This window comes from Cherax quadricarinatus, chromosome 11, assembly GCF_038502225.1.
Source record: "Cherax quadricarinatus isolate ZL_2023a chromosome 11, ASM3850222v1, whole genome shotgun sequence".
Lineage (NCBI taxonomy): Eukaryota > Metazoa > Arthropoda > Malacostraca > Decapoda > Parastacidae > Cherax > Cherax quadricarinatus.
Genome location: NC_091302.1, coordinates 25,166,394 through 25,192,316, shown reverse-complemented (window position 1 = coordinate 25,192,316; position 25,923 = coordinate 25,166,394). Strand labels below are relative to the sequence as shown.

Below are 25,923 nucleotides of genomic sequence, written 5' to 3'. Positions count from 1 at the left end.
GCCTCAAATCTCGCAGGAAAAGGCTGATAAGCCTAGATGTGAGAGAATGGGTCTGTGTGGTGGGTGTGCGCAGTAGGAAAAAAATCTGGGACCCAGTGGTGCATTGTGGGAATGCCATCATAGTACACAATTTCCACCGTGCCCTGCGGTAAGAAGTTCCTCACTCCTCGGCGAATTGGGACACTTTTGTTCCCCAGTGACAGTTCTAATACAGATGGAAGTGACAGTGAAGATGAGTTTCAAGGTTCTGGTGAGGTTTTGACCGAAACTAATGACCATAATATGGGTAATAGTTAGGAAAACCCAGACAACCCACAGCCTTCCACCTCTGGTGCTGGGCCGTCGTTCAGTTGTACCAGAATCAAAGAGGAAACTCCTATTTTCCAAAATCCCAGACTCAGATGTGAGCATTGGTGATGATAATGATAGTGATTATGAACTACAAGCTCTTCAAACTTGTTCCAAGAATGGAGGAGGAGGAGGAGGCAGAGGAGGAGGAGGCAGAGGAGGAGGAGGCAAGAGGAGGAGGAGGCAAGAGGAGGAGGAGGCAAGAGGAGGAGGAGGCAAGAGGAGGAGGAGGCAGAGGAGGAGGAGGAGGAGGAGGAGGAGGAGGAGGAGGAAGAAGAAGAGGAGGAGGAGGAGGAAGAAGAGGAGGAGGAGGAGGAGGAGGAGGAAGAGGAGGAGGAGGAGGAGGAAGAAGAAGAATACGTAATGATAACAATAATACATAATAATAATACATAATAATAATAATACATAATAATAATAATAATACATAATAATAATAATACATAATAATAATAATACATAATAATAATAATAGGTAATAATAATAATATGTAATAATAAATGTTCACCCATGACAGTAACAAGATAAGGGGAGATAACATCTGATAAGTGCTGACGTTTGATGAGGGTAAATGAGGGTAGAGCTGATGCCAAAAGATGAGATGAACATCGCCCTCCCTTTGTTTTTGCTGGTATACTAACATTTCTGTCTGTCTATTTGCCTGTCTGTCAAGCTCCCTGTCTATCCATCTAGCTCTCTGTCTCAGAGAGCCACAAGACTGCGTCATCACTTTTACTCACATCTTCAAGCAGGGTATAGCACTTTGTCTGGGTTTCTTGGGTTATCCTAGGTAATTTAAACTATGTATACTTGTATTTATGTGTACCTGTGAGACAGAGATAGACAGACAGATAGAATGAGGGAGAAAGATAATTAGATAGAATGGAGGAGGGGAAGCAGCATCCGACCCCATTGTTTTGACAGGCCGGAGGGGGAAAGAGTAATGAGCCAATATGTCACTTTGACAGCTGCCGACTCCTTGTAATTTACACTATGGATGAGGAGGAGAAGGAGAAGGAGGAAGAGTAGGGGGAAGAGGAAGAAGAGGAGGAGGAGGAAGAGGAGGAGGAGGAAGAGGAAGAGAAGGAGGAAGAGGAATAAGAGGAAGAGGAGGAGGAAGAGGAATAGTAGGAGGAAGAGGAGGAAGAGGAAGAAGAGGAGGAGGAGGAAGAGGAAGAAGAGGAGGAGGAGGAAGAGGAGGAGAAGGAAGAGGAAGAGTAGGAGTAAGAGGAAGAGGAGGAAGAGGAAGAGTATGAGGAAGAGTAGGGGGAAGAGGAGGAAGAGGAAGAGGAGGAGGAGGAGGGTGGAACACTAGTACACTGGTACTGGTACACTAACATTTCTGTCTGTCTATTTGTCTGTCTGTCAAGCTCCCTGTCTATCTGTCTATCCGTCTAGCTCTCTGTCTCAGAGAGCCACAAGACTGTGTCATCACTTTTACTCACATCTTCAAGCAGAGTATAGCACTTTGTCTGGATTTCTTGGGTTATCCTAGGTAATTTATACTATGTATACTTGTATTTATGTGTACCTGTGAGACAGAGATAGACAGACAGATAGAAAGAGAGAGACAGATTGAAAGAGATAGAATGAGGGAGAAAGATAAAACACCAACAGACCCCTGGCAGTCTTCAAGCTGGCACTGGACAAGCACCTAAAGTCAGTTCCGGATCAGCCGGGCTGTGGCTCGTATGTTGGTTTGCGTGCAGCCAGCAGCAACAGCCTGGTTGATCAGGCTCTGATCCACCAGGAGGCCTGGTCTCAGACCGGGCCGCGGGGGCGTTGACCCCCGGAACTCTCTCCAGGTAAACTCCAGGTAATGTTTCAGAGTTCCACAAGCTGCAGAACTAATAGGAATATGTTCAGTGACTGTATATTGGTATATATATTATAGAACAATAATAATAAACAATGTTTTGTATTGTTTGTTTTTGTAAACAAGTTTTGTAAACAATATATTGATAATTATGTTTGTGTGCTTATTGTGTTGTATACAACGAGTGTATATATGTACATTGCACCTTACTTTGGTCTCATAGGCCACATAAGTTATGTGAAAAAATAAAATAGTGAAAAAAACAACAAACCTTCAAATACAAGTAAATCAAAGTTTACCGGGTGAGCGGCAGTCGCCGCTGTTGCCATACGCGGCTCATTTTCTGCAAACTTCATGCATCCATATCTCCGTAAGTATTGATGGTAATTTTTTTTTTGTTTATCCTATAATGTTTAGAAAAAAAAACTCTATTTTTTCATAAGAAAAAATAATTTTTTTTTTTTTTAACTTTGGCCGACCCTGAGAACGAGTTTCGGAGAGGGCCTGTCGACCCTCAAAGGGTTAATGATTTTAATGTGTACCTGCACACCAGCACAGGTGCAAGATGTGGAGTTTAAAGTAGTTAAGTTCATATTTTATTCATTCTAGAGTGTATATTGAGTTTTTATGTTATGTATATTGTTTATTATGTCAAATTAGATGAATTGTGATAAATAAGCTGTATAGCGATATTAGCATCATATTGAAGATGTGACAACTCTGCTTCTTGTGTAATACCTGTTGGTTCATTAGTGGCTCTGAGACAGAGAGACAAGTAGACAGAAAGACAGACATACAGGTAGACAAAGACACACAGGTAGACAGAAAGACAGACACACAGGTAGACAGAAAGACAGACACACACAGGTAGACAGAAAGACAGACACACACAGGAAGACAGAAGACAGACTGATACAGACAAACAGATATACAGGCAGACAGATACAGACCGATTTATGTGCAACAGTGAAAACAAATAGAGAGAGTTTGAGAGTAAGAGCCTTTCTTGCCTTCTTGCCACAATCTCCAGTGCAAAATTCAGACTTCCTCTTAGGGACCATGGTGAAAATTACTGTCCAGTTAATACAGTTAATACAGTACGTATGATGCTGCTGATAGGGTAGGGTAACTCAAACTGATGCTGCCTGCATGGCGCATTGCTGCCGCGAGTATCATCAAATATTGTACAGTGGCATGTATCAGCCGGCCCAGCCCAGCTGCCAGATGTACGGTCGTAAGTCGAATGGAAGTATGTCGAGCAGGTCATAAGTTGGATGGTAGGTGTAACTAGTTTCCCTGAATCCTGTTACGTTGGTTGTCCCTTATTACTTTGATAGTAAGGTTCTCACTACATGTTCTAGTGTGGGGTAGCTTTTTACTTAATGGCCTTATCTGTCTAGGGGTAATACTTACATCATGGCTGATCATCTTGAGTGTCTCTGATACCCTTTCACCAGCCCTCTTCACAGGTTATGTAAACTACTACTATAAAAATATAACTGTATTCTCAATAGATATGTACAGAATATACAATCACAGCCTCACATTTTCAAAACAAAATCTACACACTCCATACCTGTTCTCCACATGGTGTGTTCCAACAACTTTTGTCCTTCTCTCTTCTTGACATAACTCTGGGCTAACCAGTGTTTTGACACACTTTAGTCACCCTGGGTATGGTGGCCACAACTTAAATTATAAAAACTCACCCCTGGAGCACACATGATGCCCCAAAAGATAGAAGAAGGACCCAGAGATCCTGCCAGGTTGAAGGTCAGCCACAGAGAGAGAGAGTCAGAGAGAGGGAGAGAGAGAGAAGCCTACCTAAGCTCCTCCCACCAAAACAAAAGACTGTTGCCAAGCACAATTCTCCAGTTACGACAATTCTACCACACCTTAATTTTACTTTTACAAAAAGAAATACAACTTTATAAACTACTTATTTAAATTGTGTTTATGTGTCTATAGTATAACCTATTATATTGAGAAAAATAGGCTTGACCCAGCTGCCTCTCAGTCATAAGGTTGATCAGTCCTTCTGACATTTAGAGCAAAGTCCCCATCAATTCAATATAATTAGGTATTCCAGAGTAACTATTACTTATAAATACATGTTGGGTCCTATAGCCCCATAACAAATCCCTTCACTAAATATTACCCTGCTCACACTCCAACAGCTTGTCAGGTCTCAAATACCATTCGTCTCCATTCACTCCTAACATGCTCACGCATGCTTGCTGGAAGTCCAAGCCCCTCACCCACATCTCATATTTATGTTAATTTATTCTACTGTGGGGTGTATTTAGATGGATTAAGCAAAATGTCTATATTAACGTTTTATACGATATTTAATGCTCCTTAGAGTGATGATTATTGTTATTATTATTATTATCATCATTATTAATATGGCGTCTTCAAGACGAATAAGACACTCTTAGTGATTTTAATGTGTACCTGCATGCCAGCACAGTAAGTTTACTTAGGTACAGGTACACATACGTATAATTATCAGTTATAATAATAATGTAGGTATGTAGTCCACCTGGGCTACATAGCTACACAATATTTAATGTGGCCCAGAGCCATATTATTACCATCGACATACTGTGTTCACTGAGTTTAATTGTTTCTAACAACTACCTTTAGATGCCATCATAAACGAAGGGAGAAGTAATGAATAATTCAAGCCGGGAATTGTAAACAAAAGCGTTATGTATTAAGGGGAGTGACGTAATGTTTTCCCTCTGCCCAGCTTCCACACCTCCATAGTATATAAACATAAAATGTTTATATGTTATGTAACATGTTTCTTATACAGTGGACCCCCACATAACGATCACCTCCCAATGCAACCAATTATGTAAGTGTATTTATGTAAGTGCGTTTGTACGTGTATGTTTGAGGGTCTGAAATGGACTAATCTACTTCACAATATTCCTTATGGGAACAAATTCGGTCACTACTGGCACCTGAACATACTTCTGGAATGAAAAAATATCATTAACCGGGGGTCCACTGTATAATTTTGAAGAAAATATAATAGATGGATTAATGAAAATGTCTATATTAATGTAAAATAAGACATTTAATGTGTCCAAGAGTGATTATTATTAGTACACCTACCATCCGACTTACGACCTGCTCGACATACGTCCACTCGACTTACGACTGTGCATCTGGCAGCTGGGCTGGGCCGGCTGATGCACACCACTGTACAATATTTGACGATACTCACGGCGGCAATGCGTCATGCAGGCAGCATCAGTTTGAGTAACCCTGCCCTATCAGCAGCATCATACTGTATTAACTTTACTAACTGGACAGTAAATTTCACCATGGCCCCTAAGATGAAGTCTGAATCTTGCACTGGAGATTGTGGCAAGAAAGGCTCTTACTCTCAAACTCTCTATTTGTTTTCACTTTTGCACATAAACCTGTCTATATCTGTCTGCCTGTATATCTGTGTATGTATCTCTGTGTGTGTCTGTTTATCTGTCTGTCTACCTGTGTGTCTGTCATTATGTCTACCTGTGTGTCTTTGTCTACCTGTGTCTGTCTACCTGTGTGTCTTTCTGTCTACCTGTGTCTGTCTACTTGTGTGTCTGTCTTTATGTCTACCTGTGTGTGTCTTTCTGTCTACCTGTGTGTCTTTCTGTCTACCTGTGTGTGTCTTTCTGTCTACCTGTGTGTGTCTTTCTGCCTACCTGTGTGTCTGTCTTTCTGTCTACCTGTGTCTGTCTGTGTCTGCTTGTCTGTCTCAGAGCCACTCATTAAGAGTGTAATTGGTCTTGAAGATGCCATATTAATAATGATAATAACACAGTAATAATCACTGAGGTGCATTAAATGTGTATAAAACGTTGATATAGACATTTTGCTTAATCCATCTATGATTTCTTTTCCAAAATTATAATAAACATGCTACATAACATATAAACATATAAATTAGCAAATATGAGATGTTTTTCTGGTCGGCTTGACAGAGTGAACAGAAACCATAAGTGTCCGGCTGACAACAATAACAACAACAACAACATTTGTTTACATATCTCGTGAACATTCTACACTCTCATTCGTTTATTCATTTAATCTTGTTTACTCACCTCTCGCTCTACATTAAGACTACAGATATTTTAAGGTAAGTAATGAGTGGACACGATTATTATATTATAGTTTAATAATATTATTATTAATATTAGTACATATGTATTATTGTAATAATAATAATAATAATAATAATAATAATAATAATTATTATTAATATTATTATTAATTTAGGGCACTGGAGCACAGATCCATTGTATAGCACTTTGTCTGGATTTTTTGGGTTATCCTAGGTAATTTATACTATGTATGATAACTTCACTTACGTGTACCTGTGAGAGAGAGAGAGAGAGAGAGGAGACAGATACAGAGTGAGAGACAGCCACATTCAGTCAAGCAACCACCCACCCAGCCACCCACCCACTCACCCAGCCACCCACCCACTCACCCAGCCACCCACCCAGCCACTCACCTGGCCACCCACTCACCCAGCCAGCCACCCACTCACCCAGCCACCCCCCCACCCCCCACCCACCCAGCCACCCACTCACCCAGCCACCCACCTACCCACCCACCTGGCCACCCACCCGGCCAACCAGCCAACTACGTATTACACATGTTCCAGAGTTGTTTCTGTTTACTTAGTGTATAGGTTATACTACATTCTGGCAGGATGACACTACCAGTGGTATTCTCCCATTCCACTGTGTCGACAATACATAAAGATAACAGTAACATATGATACTGTATGCGATGTAAAATTTACAATACAGTTCACTACCATGTATACATTATATACAGTACGTAAATAATTAAAATATAACAATAGAAGTAAATTATGGTAAAAAGAATGAAATAATGATTGTACATTACATTACAGTGCTATGTAGGTAGTTTATATAGGAAAAGTTTGCCCTACCCAGTATGTCGGCAATTTCAAAGGTTCGATTTACGTCCATTTTGACTTACGACCGGTTGGTCAGAACCAAGCTTGGTCGTAAGTCGGATGGTAGGTGTATTGCATAATGTTTTCCCTCCACCTGGCAACCACACCTCCATAGCATATAAACAGCATGTTTATATTTATTTATTTATTTATTTTATGTCTTTGCAAATAGTACATTGAGATTTTGTATTTACAATAGTGGGTTGCAATGCAAAGAGAGCCTCTATTATGCCTAGGCATTATGGGCCAACTTAACATTATTGGCTTACAGTCTACTTAACACTAAGGATTATATCATAGTTGTACAGTAGGATAGTAATTATTTCATAGTTGTACAGTAGATTATTAATTATAAGTGAATCTAATTTGTATAAGACAAAAGATATATTCTTATATTCAAAAATGCTTTTTGTGAAAACAATGATTCAGTTATATTCCTGTCAACAATGGATAAAAGGTTCAAAGTGATTGTTGAAGTTATGATGTGGGAGTACGTAAGTGAGTATATCAGTACTGAGTATTTAGCATTTAGTCTAGGGTGATTAAGTGGCTTTTGAAAAGAGTCTTAAATTTATTTTCAGACTGGGTTACTTTAATATCTTCTGGTAATGAATTCCATATTTTGGGGCCCTTTATGTGCATAGAGTTTTTACACAGTGTGATATGGACACAAGGTAGTATATCAAAAAGAGATCCGTCTTGTGTTGTGGTCATGTGTCCTGTTTAGGTTGGTGAGGAGAAGTTTGAGTGGGGGGTTTATATTTGCATGTATTGTTCTGTGTATGTAGTAGGCACATGAATAAGTATGGATGTTTTTAATGGTGAGCAGATTTAGACTTTTGAAAATGGGTGGATTATGCTGGCGGGAGTGGGAATTTGTTATCATTCTGACTGCTGCCTTTTGCTGGGTTATTAGGGGTTTTAGGTGATGGGATGGTGTTGACCCCCATCCACAAATTCCATATGTAAGATAAGGGTATATGAGTGAATGATACAGTGCCAGGAGAGTTGATAGTGGAACGTAGTACCTTATCTTTGATAGTATGCCTACAGTCTTGGAGATTTTCTTTGTGATTTGTTGTATGTGTGTCTGGAACTTAAGGCTACTGTCAAGGTGGATACCTAGGAATTTTCCCTGTGTGAGTCTTGTGACTGATGATCCATTTAGTGTTATGTTAATTGGATCATTTGCAGCTTTGCTTCCAAACTGAATAAAATAGGTTGTATCAGTATTCAGGGTAAGTTTATTAGTCATCTTCCAGGCAGATACTTTCTGCAATTTGGCATTGACTGTGTTTGCTAGTATGACTGTGTTTGGGTGGGAAAAGACATATGTAGTGTCATCTGCAAATAATATGGGTTTGAGTAGCTGTGATGTATTTGGTAGATCATTGCTGTAGATGAGAAAGAGGAGTGGTCCAAGGACACTTCCTTATGGGACTCCTACTGTGATTGGTTGGGTGGAAGAGTTTGCATCATTTGCATACACATATTTAGTTCTGTTACTAAGGTATGATTTTAGGTAGTTGAGGGAGTGGCCTCTGATACCATAGTACATTAGTTTGGAGTACAGCAGTTCATTGTCGACTTTATCGAAAGCTTACGTAAATCCGTAAATCAATGAAAATGCCCAGCGGGACTTCTTTCTTTTCGAGTGCGGTATATATTAGTTCTAGCATGTGTATAATGGCATCATTTGTGCTTTTATTATTCCTGAATCCAAACTGACAAGGGTTTAATATGTTGTGTGAGACGAGGTAGGAATAGATCCTTCTATGAATTAATTTTTCAAAGATTTTAGAAAGCAGTGGTAAGTTAGATATTGGTCTATAGTTATTCAAGTCAGCTTGGTCACCTCCTTAACGTGTTTCTTATATAATTTTGAAGAAAATATCATAGGTGGATTAATGAAAATGTCTATATTGACATAAAATTAGTCATTTAATGTGCCCAAGAGTGATTATTATTACATAATAGAGAGATGTGCTCATGGAGAATGTAAACAAACTGGGTGACCTGTGCTGTATTTGAAAGACCACTTGCTGTATAGAAAGTTTTGGTCATAATTTGAGATCGCCATATTAACCCTTTGACTGTCGAAGGGCCCAATCCTGAAGTTGCTCCTGGTGTCGCAAAATATTCGAAAAAAAAAAAATTATTTTTTCTTATGAAAATGTTAAGATTATTTTTCTGATTGTTTTAGTCCCCAAAAAAAATTTTTCCCATCAGTACTTACCGAGATATAGAGGCATGAAGTTTGCAGAAAATGAGCCGCGTATGGCAACAGCGGCGACTGCCGCTCACCCGGTAAACTTTGGTTTACTTGTATTTGAAGGTTTGTTGTTTTTTTCACTATTTTATTTTTTTACATAACTTATGTGGCCTGTGAGACCAAAGTAAGGTGCAATGTACATATATACACTCGTTGTATACAACACAATAATCACACAAACATAATTATCAATATATTGTTTACAAAACTTGTTTACAAAAACAAACAATACAAAAAATTTTTTATTACTATTGTTCTATAATATATATACCAATATACAGTCACTGAACATACTCCTAGAAGTTCTGCAGCTTGTGGAACTCTGTGAAACATGGTGTCATACACAGTGGTGTTTTACACTCTTACACATAAAACATGGTGTCATACACAGTGGTGTTTTACACTCACACATAAAACATGGTGTCATACACAGTGGTATTTTACACTCTCACACATAAAACATGGTGTCATACACAATGGTGTTTTACACTCACACATAAAACATGGTGTCATACACAATGGTGTTTTACACTCACACATAAAACATGGTGTCATACACAATGGTGTTTTACACTCCTCACACATAAAACATGGTGTCATACACAGTGGTATTTTACACTCCTCACACATAAAACATGGTGTCATACACAGTGGTGTTTTACACTCTCACACATAAAACATGGTGTCATACACAGTGGTGTTTTACACTCTCACACATAAAACATGGTGTCATACACAGTGGTGTTTTACACTCTCACACATAAAACATGGTGTCATACACAGTGGTGTTTTACACTCTCACACATAAAACATGGTGTCATACACAGTGGTGTTTTACACCCTCACACATAAAACATGGTGTCATACACAGTGGTATTTTACACTCCTCACACATAAAACATGGTGTCATACACAATGGTATTTTACACTCTCACACATAAAACATGGTGTCATACACAGTGGTATTTTACACTCTCACACATAAAACATGGTGTCATACACAGTGGTGTTTTACACCCTCACACATAAAACATGGTGTCATACACAATGGTGTTTTACACTCTCACACATAAAATCAGTGTGTGTGCATTTTTGTTGAATTTTTTTTTTATGTGCAAAGACAAAACACCTCGTCTGAGCAGTTTTCTTCACAGTATTAGCAGGCAGTTGTGTTATGTAGCTATCCTAGGTAAATGGTCGTGTGTCATCCTTCCTTCCTAATTTCCTTCATTCCTTTCCTACCTGGAGGCTACCTGGAGGGCATTCCACCTCTCTTCCTACATTCCTTCATCTGTCCTTCATTACTTTTTTCCTTCCTTTCATCTAGTCCTTCCTTCATTCCTGCCTTCCCTTCTTGCTTCTGGTTTCTATAATATATATACACATATATAGTCACTAGATACTTTCATAAAACTGCTATTATCACCCTTCAGCAAGCTTGTCTTGTGTGCGAGTGTGTGGCTTATAATTGTTTTGAGTCAGGAGTGGGCAGCTGTCAAAATGACATATTGTCTCATTAGTCACTGCCCCTACCGCCTGTCAAAACAATGGGGTCGGATGCTGCTTCCCCCTCCATTCTATCTAATTATCTTTCTCCCTCATTCTATCTCTTTCAATCTGTCTCTCTTTCTCTCTCTCTGTCTATCTCTGTCTCACAGGTACACATAAATACAACTATACATAGTGTAAATTACCTAGGATAACCCAAAAAATCCAGACAAAGTGCTATACTCTGCTTGAAGATGTGAGTAAACGTGATGATGACACAGTCTTGTGGCTCTCTCTGAGACAGAGCTAGACGGATAGACAGGGAGTTTGGCAGACAGACAAATAGACAGACAGACAAATGTTTGGTCTTCTTCTCCTTCTCCTTCTCCTCCTCCTCCTCCTCCTCCTTCTCCTTCTCCTCCTCCTCCTCCTCCTCCTCTTCCTCCTCCTCCTCCTCCTCCTCCTCCTCCTCCTCCTGGCTCTTGACAGATGGACAGCTGCCCCCCTCCCTCCACCCTCGTTTACGCTCATCAAAGGTCAGCTCTTATCAGATGTTATCTCCCCTTATCTTGTCACTGTCATGGGGTGAACTGTTTTCATGCCTCAAGGGAACATATTATTACATATTATTATTATTATTAGGTATTAGGTATTCTTCTTCTTCTTCTTCTTCTTCTTCTTCTTCTTCTTCTTCTTCTTCTTCTTCTTCTTCTTCTTCTTCTTCTTCTTCTTCTTCCTCCTCCTCCTTCCACCTTCCTCCTCCTCCCTCCCTCCTCCTCCCTCCCTCCTTCCTCCTCCCTCCCTCCTTCCTCCTCCTCCCTCCGTCCTCCTCCTCCCTCCTTCTTCCTCCCTCCCTCCTTCCTCCTCCTCCCTCCTTCTTCCTCCCTCCCTCCTTCCTCCTCCTCCCTCCCACCTCCTCCCTCCTTCTTCCTCCTCCCTCCTTCTTCCTCCTCCCTCCTTCCTCCTCCTCCTCCCTCCTTCCTCCCTCCTTCCTTCCTCTTCCTCCTTCCTTCCTCTTCCACCACCCCTCCTCCTCCTCCTCTTCCTCCTCTTCCTCCTCCTCCTCTTCCTCCTCCTCCTCCTCCTCCATTGCTTTTGGTCTCAAACTCCTCGAAATCATGAAATTGATCTTCACTGACACTTCCATCGTGTTAGAGCATCACTTGGGAAGAGAAGAGTCCCAGATTTGAAGGGAAGTCACATATTTCTTACCGCTAGACATGCTGAAAAAGGACGACTGAAATGGTATTCCTACAATGCACCACTGGCTCCCCGATTTTTTTTATATGGTGCACACTGACCATGGAGACCCATTCTCTCACATGTGGGCCTACCAGCTTTCTCCTGCTTGATTTGAAGCCGCTAGAATTTATGCGTATAGATATGTCAAACACGGTATCTCCTATGACGTACATATACGACCGCGACAGTCAAAGGGTTAATGGAACGCTGCTAGGCGAAACGCTGAAAAGCAGGGCCTTACTGTATTTGCTCATTGTATACTACACAATAACAGCACAAAATTTGCTCTCATTATATTATTTACAAAACATGTTTACACAAACCAACAATAAAAAATGTTGTTTATTACTATTTTTCTATCATATATATACACATATAAAGTCACTGGACACTTCCCAGAACTGCTACAGCTTCTGTAAAGGTTGTAGTTGTTGTGTGGGGGTGGACTTGTAAATATGCTGAGTCACCAGCATAATTAGTATCACAATGACAAATCACACCATCACTCACCACCCTCACTGCCTGTCAACACCCAACCCACATGGAAATATGTCACTGTTTGAATTTTTTGGGTTATACTAGGTTGATGGTCTCCTCCCTTCCCACTTTCCTTCCTCCCTTTCTTCCTACCTACCTACCTACCTACCTACCTTCCTTCCTTCCTTCCTTCCTTCCTTCGTTCCTTCCTTCCTTCCTTCCTTCCTTCCTTCCATCCTTCCTTCCTTCCTTCCTTCCTTCAGGTTTCCTGGGCATTGCTTTCAGTCACAAACTCCTCAAAACCATGAAATTCATCTTCACTGACACTTCCATCTGTGTTTGAACTGTAACTTGAAAACAAAAGAGCCCCAATTAGCCGAGGAGTGAGGAGTTTCTTAGCACTAGACATGGTGAACAAGGTGAAATAAAATGGCTTTCCCACAATGCACCACTGGGTCCCCAATTTTATTGTACCACACACACTGATCATAGAGACCCATTCTCTCACATCTAAGCCTGCCAGCCTTTTCCTGCTTGATTTGAGGATGCTAGAATTTATGCATACTAGTATGTCAATAACACTGGCATGTAAGATGTACTAGTACATCAAAAACCCTGAAAGGGTTAACCCTTTCAGGGTCCAAGGCCAAAATCTGAAGTCACGCACCAGTGTCCAAGAAATTTTGAAAAAAAAAAAAATTATTTTTTCTTACAGAATTAAAGAGCATATTTTTGTGAAGGTAATAAAACAAAAAAAAATTAGAATCTGATCAGTACTTACCGAGATACAGTGCCAAGAAGTTTGTAGAAAATGATGTGGTGGCGGCAACATCGACGAATTCCACATACGCGTATTATATTATTTTGTTGTTTTAGTTGTTTTTTCTTTTCTTTTCCAATTTTTTTCTATTCCTACTAACATTTGGGGCCTGAGAGACCAATACTGTATATAATTTATATATATAAACTCACTGTATTGAACACAATAACCGCACTAAAGTTATTATCATATTATTGTTTACCACTGTTGTTTATTACAATAAACATGCACAAATATTGTATAATACTAATGTTCTATCATATATTTACATATTTACAATCACTGGACATGGTTTTAGAACTGCTGGAGCTTGTGGAACTCCTTGAAACAAGGCACCATGCACAGAGGCACCTTACATTCCTCACACATAAACCGAGTGTCTTTGCGTCTTTGTTGCCGTCGTTTTGTTTGTGCACAGACAATGCATCTCTTCTGAGCAAATTTCTTTTGAGTTGAAGGAAGCTGTATTATGAAATGATCACCTTCTCTTCTCAAACGCTTGGGTATATTGTGATGAATTCGAGGACCATGTTGTATTGCAGGTGTTGTTACCTGGTACTTCATTATGAGTTGTCTGACAACAGACAAACAAAATTCACCATACAGTGGTCTGTTACCAGTCTTTATTTGGTACATATTATATGCATTCAGCATTGAAATGTCCATGAGATGGAAGAAAAGTTTCATGTACCACTTGTAACTCTTACGAACACAGTCAACAAAACCAATCTGCATGTCACACTTGTCAACCAAGCGCATGTTTTGTGTATAATCAATCACTGTCACTGGTTTTCGAATACGTTCATTAGTCACTCGATCAACTTTGCCACTGTCTTGCATTTCATTACGGTGAATGGTTGTCAACAATGTGACATCTCGTTTGTCATGCCACCGTAATGCCATGATGTCATTGGCAGTAAACACCTGCACGTCATCACCACGAACACCTGCGTTGAGCCTGGGCATATGTTTACGATTAGAACGCACTGTGCCACACACATCTGTCTTGTTCACTCGCATGAAATCACTGAGTAATGGGCTTGTGTACCAGTTATCGGTATATAATGTATGGCCCTTACCAAGATAAGGTGCCATCATGTTTCTCACTACGTCACCTGATATACCCAATAACATCTTGGTATCTTTCAATGTTTTACTACCCGTGTATACAACAATATCCAACACCAGGCCACTGTCACAATCACAGAGTACAAACAATTTTATACCAAAGCGGTTCCTCTTGCTCGGTATATACTGCTTGAATGACAGTCTACCTTTGAACAAAATCAAAGACTCGTCAATTACAAGATTCTTGAATGGATAAAAGTATATCCTGAACTTTTGTTTGAGATACATGAAAACATTTCTAATCTTGTATAACCTGTCACTTCTGTCAGGCCTGGTTTTGTCAGAGAAGTGCAACATACGTAAGAGTAAGATAAACCTGTTCACTGGTATTATTTCACTGAAGGATGGGGTACAAATTAGCCGATCTGTGGACCAGTATGCTTTTATATTATGCTTATAGACGTGAGGCATAAGCATTATTGTTGCAAAAAGCAAATACATTTCTGCAACAGTCGTCTCTTTCCACCTGTGTAGTCTTGACTGTGGTGATAAGATCGTATTTGCCATGGTGTACTGAAAATACTTATTACTTTCCCTGACAATAGTTTCCATCAATGGCTGGTCAAAGAATAATTCAAAGAATTCCAGTTCATTGGCCGTGGTTCCAAGGGGACAGGTAGGTAGAATTCCACTTTGCGAGTCATCAAAGTGGTGAGGGCTGGGAACAAAATTGGGATTTTGCTGCCAATCCCAGATACGGTTTGCTGGTGGATACTGGACATCATAGGCTGGTTGTACGGGTGGTTGTGGCAGGCTGGTGGGTGACGCTCCGCTTTGTCCTTGAACTGACGAGTCAGCAGCGTGGGTTCCCGCGTGGCACAGCGAGTCACGCATGGCGGTGCCACTACCACCACCAGCCCCACTAACACCATCCACTGATGTCTGTGGCCCATCCATGCCAAGTGTAGCCACATCATCCTCACTATCACTACCTAAAACGGGTGTAGGGCCACGGGATGTACTCCGGGATGTACTACGGGATGTACTCCGTCCCCTGGGCATAGCATAGGGTACACTACCCGAGCGCATGCGGCGGCGCACATACCGACGCTTCACTGGTGAATATGTTTCCTCACTATCACTACTCGAATGATCGTCGAGCGCAATAAAATCACAATCCACGTCAGAATCATCGTCATTACTGAAGTCAGAGGCCAGGCCACGGGAAAATATTAGTTTTCTCTTACGTTTAGGAACAACCGACCGTGAGTCACGAGTGCCCACACCAGAGGTAGAAGGTCGAGGATCGTCGGGGTTTTCTGCACTATTATCGATATCCTGGTCATTATTTTCGGTCACTAACTCATCAAAGCCGTAGAATTCGTCTTCATTTCCACTTCCATCAGTGTCAGAACTATCAGACAGGAAGAGGAGAGTCCCAATTTTCCGGGGAGTCAGAGCTGACTTGCGACGAGACATGGTGAACAAGGGTGACTGAGCCGGCGTTCCCACAATGCTATGCAGGCGCCTAGATTTTTTGTTTATGGCGCACACCCACCGCGCAGACCCATTCTCTCATATGTAGGCCTATGAGCACTTTCGCGCTAAATTTGACGGCGCTAGAATTTTGGCATAGATCTACGGTTTGGACACTCACCGACCAGCCGTAGATCTACGGGACGGACCCTGAAAGGGTTAATAAGAGGTTAATATTGGGATCGATGTTTACATTCATATGATTAATGCAAGATTAGGAATGCTTAACTTACAGAGAAGATACTATTAACTATTAATAAGAGTTGATATAATGACTGTGACAAGTAGTAAATCAGTATTGCACAATAGTTAGAATTCATTATTGCGCTGGAGGTAATATGAGTTAGTTGTTAGTTTAATGTTTATTATGCACCCCATGCCCATCCTGTGGGCAGTAGTCAAAAAATTACAGAGGTACATAATGGGTCCAGGGACTGGGCTCCAAAGTTTTGATAGTTGAGCAAGTTACAAAGGTAATGAACTCCAGGTAGATATGGTTACAATCATGGCAAGTTACAAAGGTATTACGAAAAATTAAAAAAGACAGTACAGAGTATAGGTATGCAAAGTACTATTCTAAAATATTACATAGAGATTAAACAAATAACAATACAAAAATGGATAGATAATAAAATGGTATTAAACAAATTTCAACAGAAAGATTTGATATTAAATGAATAAAAAGAAGTAACTGAGACTGTGGAAATTGATGGCCTGCACTTAACCCTTTGACTGTCGCAGGCCCCTTTCTGAAACTGTCATTCTATGTCGCAAAATATTAAAAAAAAAATTTTTTTTTCTTATGAAAATGTTAAGATTATTTTTCTGATTGTTTTAGTCCAAAAATTTTTTTTTTTGCCATCAGTACTTACCGAGATATAGAGGCATGAAGTTGGTAGAAAATGAGCTGCGTATGGCAACAGCGGTGACTGCCGCTCGCATGGTAAACTTTGGTTTACTTGTATTCGAAGGCTTCTTGTTTTTTTCACTATTTTATTTTTTTCACATAACTTATGTGGCCTGTGAGTCCAAAGTAAGGTGCAATGTACATACATACACTCATTGTATACAACACAATAAATGCACAAACAATTATCAATATATTGTTTACAAAACTTGTTTACACAAACAAACAATACAAAAAATTGTTTATTACTATTGTTTTATAATACATATACAAATGTACAGTCACTATACATGTTCCTAGAAGTTCTGCAGCTTGTGGAACTCTTTGAAACATAGTTTCATACACAATGGTGTTTTATACTCCTTACACATAAAGCGAGTGTGTCTGCATTTTTGTGAGCATTAGTTGGCAGTTGTGTTACGTAGTTATCCTAGGTAAATGGTCGTGTGTTATCATTCCTTCCTTCCTACCTTCCTGCATTCCTTTCCTACCTTCCTTCCTTCCTTACTTTTTTCTCCCTTCCTTTCATCTCGTCCTTCCTTCCTTCCTGCCTTCCCTTCTTCCGTCCTTCTGGTTTCTATAATATATATACACATATATAGTCACTGGATACTTTCATATAACTGCTATTATCTTCATTCAGCAAGCTTGTCTTGTGTGTGTGTGGCTTCTAATTGTTCTGAGTCAGTGTCAGCAGCTGTCAAAAATAGCATATTGTCTCATTATTCACTCCTCCTACCACCTGTCAAAACAATGGGGTCGAATGCTCGCTTCCCCTCCATCCTATCTAATTATCTTTCTCTCTCTTTTTCCTTCATTCTTACTTCTCCTTCATTCTATCTCCTTCATTCTTCCTTCTCCTTCATTCATCATTCTCCTTCATTCTTCCTTCTCCTTCATTCTTCCTTCTCCTTCATTCTTCCTTCTCCTTCATTTTCCCTTCTCCTTCATTCTTCCTTCTCCTTCATTCATCATTCACCTTCATTCTTCCTTCTCCTTCTTTCTTCCTTCTCCTTCATTCTTCCTTCTCCTTCATTCTTCCTTCTTCATTCTTCCTTCTCCTTCATTCTTCCTTCTTCATTCTTCCTTCTCCTTCATTCTTCCTTCTCCTTCATTCTTCCTTCTCCTTCATTCATCATTCACCTTCATTCTTCCTTCTCCTTCATTCTTCATTCTCCTTCATTCTCCATTCTCCTTCATTCTTTGCTTCTAAGTGTTTTGTGTCAGGCTGGGCAGCTGTCTAAATGACATATTGTCTCATTATTCACTCCTCCTACCGCCTGTCAAAACAATGGGGTTGGATGCTTACTTCCCCTCCATCCTATCTTCAAATCAAATCAAAGTTTATTCTCTATAAGGATTACAATGCAGGGTTTACAGATTTTGGTTATTGTGTGGTTTACATGTAATAAAATACTGATTACAGAGGGGGCCACTAGAACACCTAGCAAGGCTAGGCATTTCGGGCAAACTTAGATTAATTCTTAACTCTAAATTATTACAAATTGTGGAGTAAGTTGACTAAATACTAAGTGACCAAATACTAAGTGACTAAATACTAGTTTGTGAGTTTAGCAATGTGAATGCTTTTGTTTTGGCATAATACATAGTTTCTATATTGGAGTATCACAGGCAAACTTGTGACTAGTTAGAAATCATTATTTTAAGATTAAGATACATATTTCTGTGCTTATAGTCAAATGGGTGAGTGAATGAGTGTAAGTGTGAACCACCAGGTGGTTTTTATGTTGTTAATTGACGGGGTGTATCAGGGAGATAAGATGTTTTCTGATTATTTTTCTCCCTCATTCTGTCTCTTTCTCCATTCTTCCTTCTGCTTCATTCATCCTTCTCCTTCATTCTTTATTCTCCTTCATTCTTCATTCTCCTTCATTCTTCTGGTATCCTGGCCATTGCTTTTGGTCTCAAACTCCTCAAAACCATGAAATTGATCTTCACTGACACTTCCATCTGTGTTAGGGCAATCACTTGGGAAGAGAAGAGTCCCAGATTTGCTGGGAGTCTTATATTTCTTACCACTAGGCATGCTGAACAAGGACGACTGAAATGGCATTCCTACAATGCACCACTGGCTCCCTGATTTTTTTTATATGGTGCACACTGACCATGGAGACCCATTCTCTCACATATGGGCCTACCAGCTTTCTCCTGCTTGATTTGAAGCCGCTAGAATTTACGCATATAAATATGTTAGAAACAGTGGAGCGTAAGACGTATATATACCACCAAAACAGTCAAAGGGTTAAAGGTTTGAAAGGCAGGTTGAGAGGTTTAAAGTAATAAATGCACAATAAGATTTTTGACTTATAGCACAAAATTTAAGCAAGCAAGAGCACAAAAACTTAGGACATGGCATAGTTGGTACTAAGTAATAAATGACAGTACAAAGATTTGCACAATAATGCAGTAGGAACATACTCTTCATGTAGATGTTAATGTTAAGGACAAATTGGTTAATCAGTCTCAATAATATCTGCATCTCTAAGGAAGTTCATGTTCATATGTGATAGTATATAAATGGCCTACATGTATCATGTCAAAATAAATTATTATTATTATTATTATTATTATTATTATTATTAGTAGTAGTAGTAGTAGTAGTAGTAGTAGTAGTAGCAGTAGCAGTAGCAGTAGCAGTAGTAGCAGCAGCAGCAGCAGCAGTAGCAGCAGCAGTAGCAGCAGCAGTAGCAGCAGCAGTAGCAGCAGCAGTAGCAGCAGCAGTAGCAGCAGCAGTAGCAGCAGCAGTAGCAGCAGCAGTAGTAGCAGCAGCAGTAGTAGCAGCAGCAGCAGTAGCAGCAGCAGCAGTAGCAGCAGCAGTAGTAGCAGCAGCAGTAGTAGCAGCAGCAGCAGTAGCAGCAGCAGCAGTAGCAGCAGCAGTAGCGGCAGTAGCGGCAGTAGTGGCAGTAGCGGCAGTAGTGGCAGTAGTGGCAGTAGCAGTAGTAGCGGTAGTAGTAGTAGTAGTAGTAGTAGTAGTAGTACATCTGTTTTTCTCACTAGAATTTTCCCATCCGGAGTGAAGCATTGATGGATTATGTCACTGTTTTCCTGTTTAAGTTTTCTCAATCTGAACAAAAGGTTCTGACATTTTCTTGTCAGGCACTCACTGATGTACACTTCATTTTTTACTCTAATTGATGATTTAATTAGGTCCTTTTTAAAATCATGTGAATGAAATCTGATCATAACACAATGTTTACTAGCTTGTTTTCCTAGTAAATGTGCTTATTTAATGTTGTTGGCTAGTACATTAACTTGTAGCTGGTCTTTTATGATCCTAAAAAAGGTATCTTAGCAGTTAGCTTAGTTTATTTCACTGGTAAAGTGAGAGCTATTAATTATGACTGCATCAGATAACTTTTCTTGTTCACATGATTTTCCAGCACAGTGTATTTAACAGAGTTTAAAGCGTTATCTTCCTCATCAGTATCCCCAACATGCACAAGAGATATTGAGTTATATTTATTATTATACATGACTGCACAGTTACCAGCTGGGGTGATGACTGCACCCGAGGCTTGTCATAACAGTGATAAGCATTGTGTGTTGTCTCACATTACCTGAGCAATTTAACCCTTAAATGGTCCAAACATATATATACGTTCTCACATAAATTGGGGACGCCTGGGTACCACATGCTCTTTTTTTCTATAATTTTTTTTTTTTTCTCAAAATATTCGGGGTGCTGCACAGGTGAACATTTACCTGGAGTTTACCTGGAGAGAGTTCCGGGGGTCAACGCCCCCGCGGCCCGGTCTGTGACCAGGCCTCCTGGTGGATCAGAGCCTGATCAACCAGGAGGCTGCACACAAACCAACGTACAAGCCACAGCCCGGCTGATCAGGAACTGACTTTAGGTGCTTGTCCAGTGCCAGCTTGAAGACTGCCAGGGGTCTGTTGGTAATCCCCCTTATGTGTGCTGGGAGGCAGTTGAACAGTCTCGGGCCCCTGACACTTATTGTATGGTCTCTTAACGTGCTAGTGACACCCCTGCTTTTCATTGGGGGGATGGTGCATCGTCTGCCAAGTCTTTTGCTTTCATAGTGAGTGATTTTCGTGTGCAAGTTCGGTACTAGTCCCTCTAGGATTTTCCAGGTGTATATAATCATGTATCTCTCCCTCCTGTGTTCCAGGGAATACAGGTTTAGGAACCTCAAGCACTCCCAGTAATTGAGGTGTTTTATCTCCGTTATGCGCGCCGTGAAAGTTCTCTGTACTTTTTCTAGGTCGGCAGTTTCACCTGCCTTGAAAGGTGCTGTTAGTGTGCAGCAATATTCCAGCCTAGATAGAACAAGTGACCTGAAGAGTGTCATCATGGGCTTGGCCTCCCTAGTTTTGAAGGTTCTCATTATCCATCCCGTCATTTTTCAAGCAGATGCGATTGATACAATGTTATGGTCCTTGAAGGTGAGATCCTCCGACATGATCACTCCCAGGTCTTTGACATTGGTGTTTCGCTCTATTTTGTGGCCAGAATTTGTTTTGTACTCTGATGAAGATTTAATTTCCTCATGTTTACCATATCTGAGTAATTGAAATTTCTCATCGTTGAACTTCATATTGTTTTCTGTAGCCCACTGAAAAATTTGGTTGATGTCCGCCTGGAGCCTTGCAGTGTCTGCAATGGAAGACACTATCATGCAGATTCGGGTGTCATCTGCAAAGGAAGACACGCTGCTGTGGCTGACATCCTTGTCTATGTCGGATATGAGGATGAGGAACAAGATGGGAGCGAGTACTGTGCCTTGTGGAACAGAGCTTTTCACCGTAGCTGCCTCGGACTTTACTCTGTTGACGACTACTCTCTGTGTTCTGTTAGTGAGGAAATTATAGATCCATCGACCGACTTTTCCTGTTATTCCTTTAGCACGCATTTTGTGCGCTATTACGCCATGGTCACACTTGTCGAAGGCTTTTGCAAAGTCTGTATATATTACATCTGCATTCTTTTTTTCTTCTAGTGCATTTAGGACCTTGTCGTAGTGATCCAATAGTTGAGACAGACAGGAGCGACCTGTTCTAAACCCATGTTGCCCTGGGTTGTGTAACTGATGGGTTTCTAGATGGGTGGTGATCTTGCTTCTTAGGACCCTTTCAAAGATTTTTATGATATGGGATGTTAGTGCTATTGGTCTGTAGTTCTTTGCTGTTGCTTTACTGCCCCCTTTGTGGAGTGGGGCTATGTCTGTTGTTTTTAGTAACTGTGGGACGACCCCCGTGTCCATGCTCCCTCTCCATAGGATGGAAAAGGCTCGTGATAGGGGCTTCTTGCAGTTCTTGATGAACACAGAGTTCCATGAGTCTGGCCCTGGGGCAGAGTGCATGGGCATGTCATTTATCGCCTGTTCGAAGTCATTTGGCGTCAGAATAACATCAGATAGGCTTGTGTTAATCAAATTTTGTGGCTCTCTCATAAAAAAAATTCATTTTGATCTTCGACTCTCAGTCTGGTTAGCGGCTTGCTAAAAACTGAGTCATATTGGGACTTGAGTAGCTCACTCATTTCCTTGCTGTCATCTGTGTAGGACCCATCTTGTTTAAGTAGGGGCCCAATACTGGACGTTGTTCTCGATTTTGATTTGGCATAGGAGAAGAAATACTTTGGGTTTCTTTCGATTTCATTTATGGCTTTTAGTTCTTCCCGCGATTCCTGACTCCTAAAGGATTCTTTTAGCTTAAGTTCGATGCTTGCTATTTCTCTGACCAGTGTCTCCCTACGCATTTCAGATATATTGACCTCTTTTAGCCGCTCTGTTATTCTTTTCCGTCGCCTGTAAAGGGAGCGCCTGTCTCTTTCTATTTTACATCTACTCCTCCTTTTTCTTAGAGGAATAAGCCTTGTGCATACATCGAGTGCCACCGAGTTAATCTGTTCTAGGCATAAGTTGGGGTTTGTGTTGCTTAGTACATCTTCCCAGCTTATATCGGTTAGGACTTGGTTTACTTGGTCCCACTTTATGTTTTTGTTATTGAAGTTGAATTTGGTGAATGCTCCCTCATGACTAGTCTCATTATGTCGGTCTGGGGCTCCACGCATACATGTCTGAACCTCAATTATGTTGTGATCTGAGTACAGTGGACCCCCGCTTAACGATCAACTCCAAATGCGACCAATTATGTAAGTGTATTTATGTAAGTGCGTTTGTACGTGTATGTCTGGGGGTCTGAAATGGACTAATCTACTTCACAATATTCCTTATGGGAAAAAATTCGGTCAGTACTGGCACCTGAACATACTACTGGAATGAAAAAAGTTTGTTAACCGGGGGTCCACTGTATATTGTTTTTGATATGGTGACATTTCTTATCAGATCATCATTGTTAGTGAAGATGAGGTCTAGTGTATTCTCCAGTCTAGTAGGCTCTATTATTTGCTGGTTTAAATTGAATTTTGTGCAGAGATTTAAAAGCTCGTTTGAGTGTGAGTTTTCATCAGAGCTGCCTCCTGGTGTTATTACTGCAACAATATTATTTGCTTTATTCCTCCATTTTAGGTGCCTTAAGTTGAAATCCCCCAGGAGCAAGATGTTGGGTGCAGGAGCTGGAAGATTTTCCAGACAGTGGTCAATTTTTAACAGCTGTTCCTGGAATTGCTGGGATGTTGCATCCGGAGGCTTGTAGACTACCACAATGACTAGGTTTTGGTTCTCGACCTTTACTGCTAAAACTTCCACTACATCATTTGAGGCATTAAGCAGTTCTGTGCAAACAAGTGACTCTGCAATGTACAGGCCAACCCCCCCCTTTTGCCTGTTCACTCTGTCACATCTGTATAGGTTGTAACCTGGGATCCATATTTCGTTGTCCAAGTGATCCTTTATGTGGGTCTCAGTGAAAGCCGCGAACATTGCCTTTGCCTCTGCAAGCAGTCCACGGATGAAAGGTATTTTGTTGTTTGTTGCTGGCTTTAGACCCTGTATATTTGCAAAGAAGAATGTTATCGGACTGGTGGTATTGTTGCATTCACCAACACTTCTTATTGGTGGTATGTTTGGACCATTTAAGGGTTAAGTTAACTTGAGTCAAGTACAAACCAGTGAAATTCTTACATTAAACTAGAGTTTTCAGCTAGGCATAAATATGTAATGAATTTTGCAACTTCTCGTCTCATTATATTTAAACCAAATATTTGCTTTCAGGCAGTGGGAAATCTGGGAATGGTCAGCTCTGCTAAACCTGTTGTAAAGTTTAAGGACTTTCTTGAAGCATCTAGATCAGGAAATGTAAAAGTTATGCAAGATCTTCTGATGAAAGGTGTACATATCTTACCACTGGGGTCCCGTAAAGACCCTCTGCTTGAGGCCATCCATGGAGGTCACAGAGATGCAGTGTTCCTCCTGCTGAGTGCTGGTGCACCACTCTGTGCTCATGGCCTGGTAGGCAACACTCCATTTGAAGCTGCACACAGTACCATTGGTCTCCCTGCTCTCTTCCCTGCTCTTATTAGGAAGGTAAGTTAAAATTACAATCATCAGCCTATTATCCGGTTATCTTGGAATCAACGCTTGTGTAATAGGAAATCCAGGTATCTGGAACTGTAGTTAAGCATGTTGTATCTCAAGTTATAATAAGTAACAGCTTCCTATTTTTCTTTTGCCTTTGTGGTCATCTACCAAAATAGGGTGACCCAAAAAAGAGGAAATGCATTCACCAACACTTCTTGTTAGAAGTGTATTGACATCACATTTGAGATGATCCTCCCAACTGCAACATTGCCATTGCTTCCTCAGAGTGCAAGCATTGTCTCTTCCACCTCCAGGACTCTTAAGTCCAGCTAACCAGTTTCCCTGAATACCTTCCTAAATGTTAGCTTGCTCACACTCCACAAGTACATCCATTAAAAATAATTTGTCTCCAGTCTCTCCTATCAAACATTCTCACAAACCTATTGGATATTTAAGCCACCAACATTAAAAGCCACCTTTACCCCATTTCTCCAACTATCACTGGGACGACTTCTATCCCTCTAGATATAAGCATCTTCTTCATCCTGTCCCCCTCTCCATCCTCTAAATAGCCATACCACTTCAATAACCTTTCCTCAATCTTCAAAATTAAACTCTTTGTTGCCCTACTGTATTATTACAATTATACTTCTGGTGGAATGTATGGTGGATGGTTGGTTGGTATAGGCAGTGGTTAGTTGTGTACACTTGTGTTGTTGTCACCTCTTATCTACCACACTCACTAGTGATACTGTATGCTCTCACAGTAATTGATTCTTTTATACATGGTAGCCAGTAAATCTGTGGCATTTATTGAGGGAAGTTGTGGCTGCATAAATAGTACATGCCTCGGGTAATGCACAGACGGAGGATCATGTGTGGGATGATGTGCAGATGGAGGATCATGTGTGGGATGATGTGCAGATGGAGGATCATGTGTGGGGTGATGTGCAGATGGAGAATTATGTGTGGGGTGATGTGCAGATGGAGGATCATGTGTGGGGTGATGTGCAGATTGAAGATCAAGTGGTGGGTGATGCACAGACAGATGATCATGTGTTGGGTGTTGAGTAAACAGACGATCATGTGTTGGGTGTTGAGTAGACAGATGATTATGTGTTGGGTGTTGAGTAGACAGACAATATTGTGCTGGGTGTTGAGTAGACAGAGGATCAAGTGTTGGGTGTTGAGTAGACAGATGATCAAGCGTTGGGTGTTGAGTAGATGGAAGATCATGTGTTGGGTGTTGAGTAGATGGAGGATCAAGCCTCAAAAAAATCCCTTACAGAGTTACCCAGATGTGTTTAGTGCTTCACATAAATAATAAAACGTAGAAACTTTGAGTAAATTTAAAATGTTTAGTTCATCAAGAATATTGCGATTGTGATTAGTTGAAGTAATATTGTTACTTGTGATGATTGAAGTCTGAACCCACAGTCACTATGTTGGGTTGGTTTGTGTAACATGATGCTGGCACCTTTGTGGTCATAATCAG

The 25,923-nt window shown here is 40.6% G+C and overlaps 1 protein-coding gene across 1 annotated transcript in view; it reads left to right on the top strand.

Moving 5' to 3' along the window:
* The window catches only part of LOC128687524 (uncharacterized), a gene marked incomplete at its 5' end in the record, with an annotated part of 171,202 nt that overhangs the window by 84,235 nt on the left and 61,044 nt on the right, over positions 1–25,923 (top strand). The window contains 1 exon segment of the mRNA XM_070083974.1: positions 24,123–24,434. Within this exon segment, the coding sequence (XP_069940075.1) occupies positions 24,123–24,434 (312 nt within the window).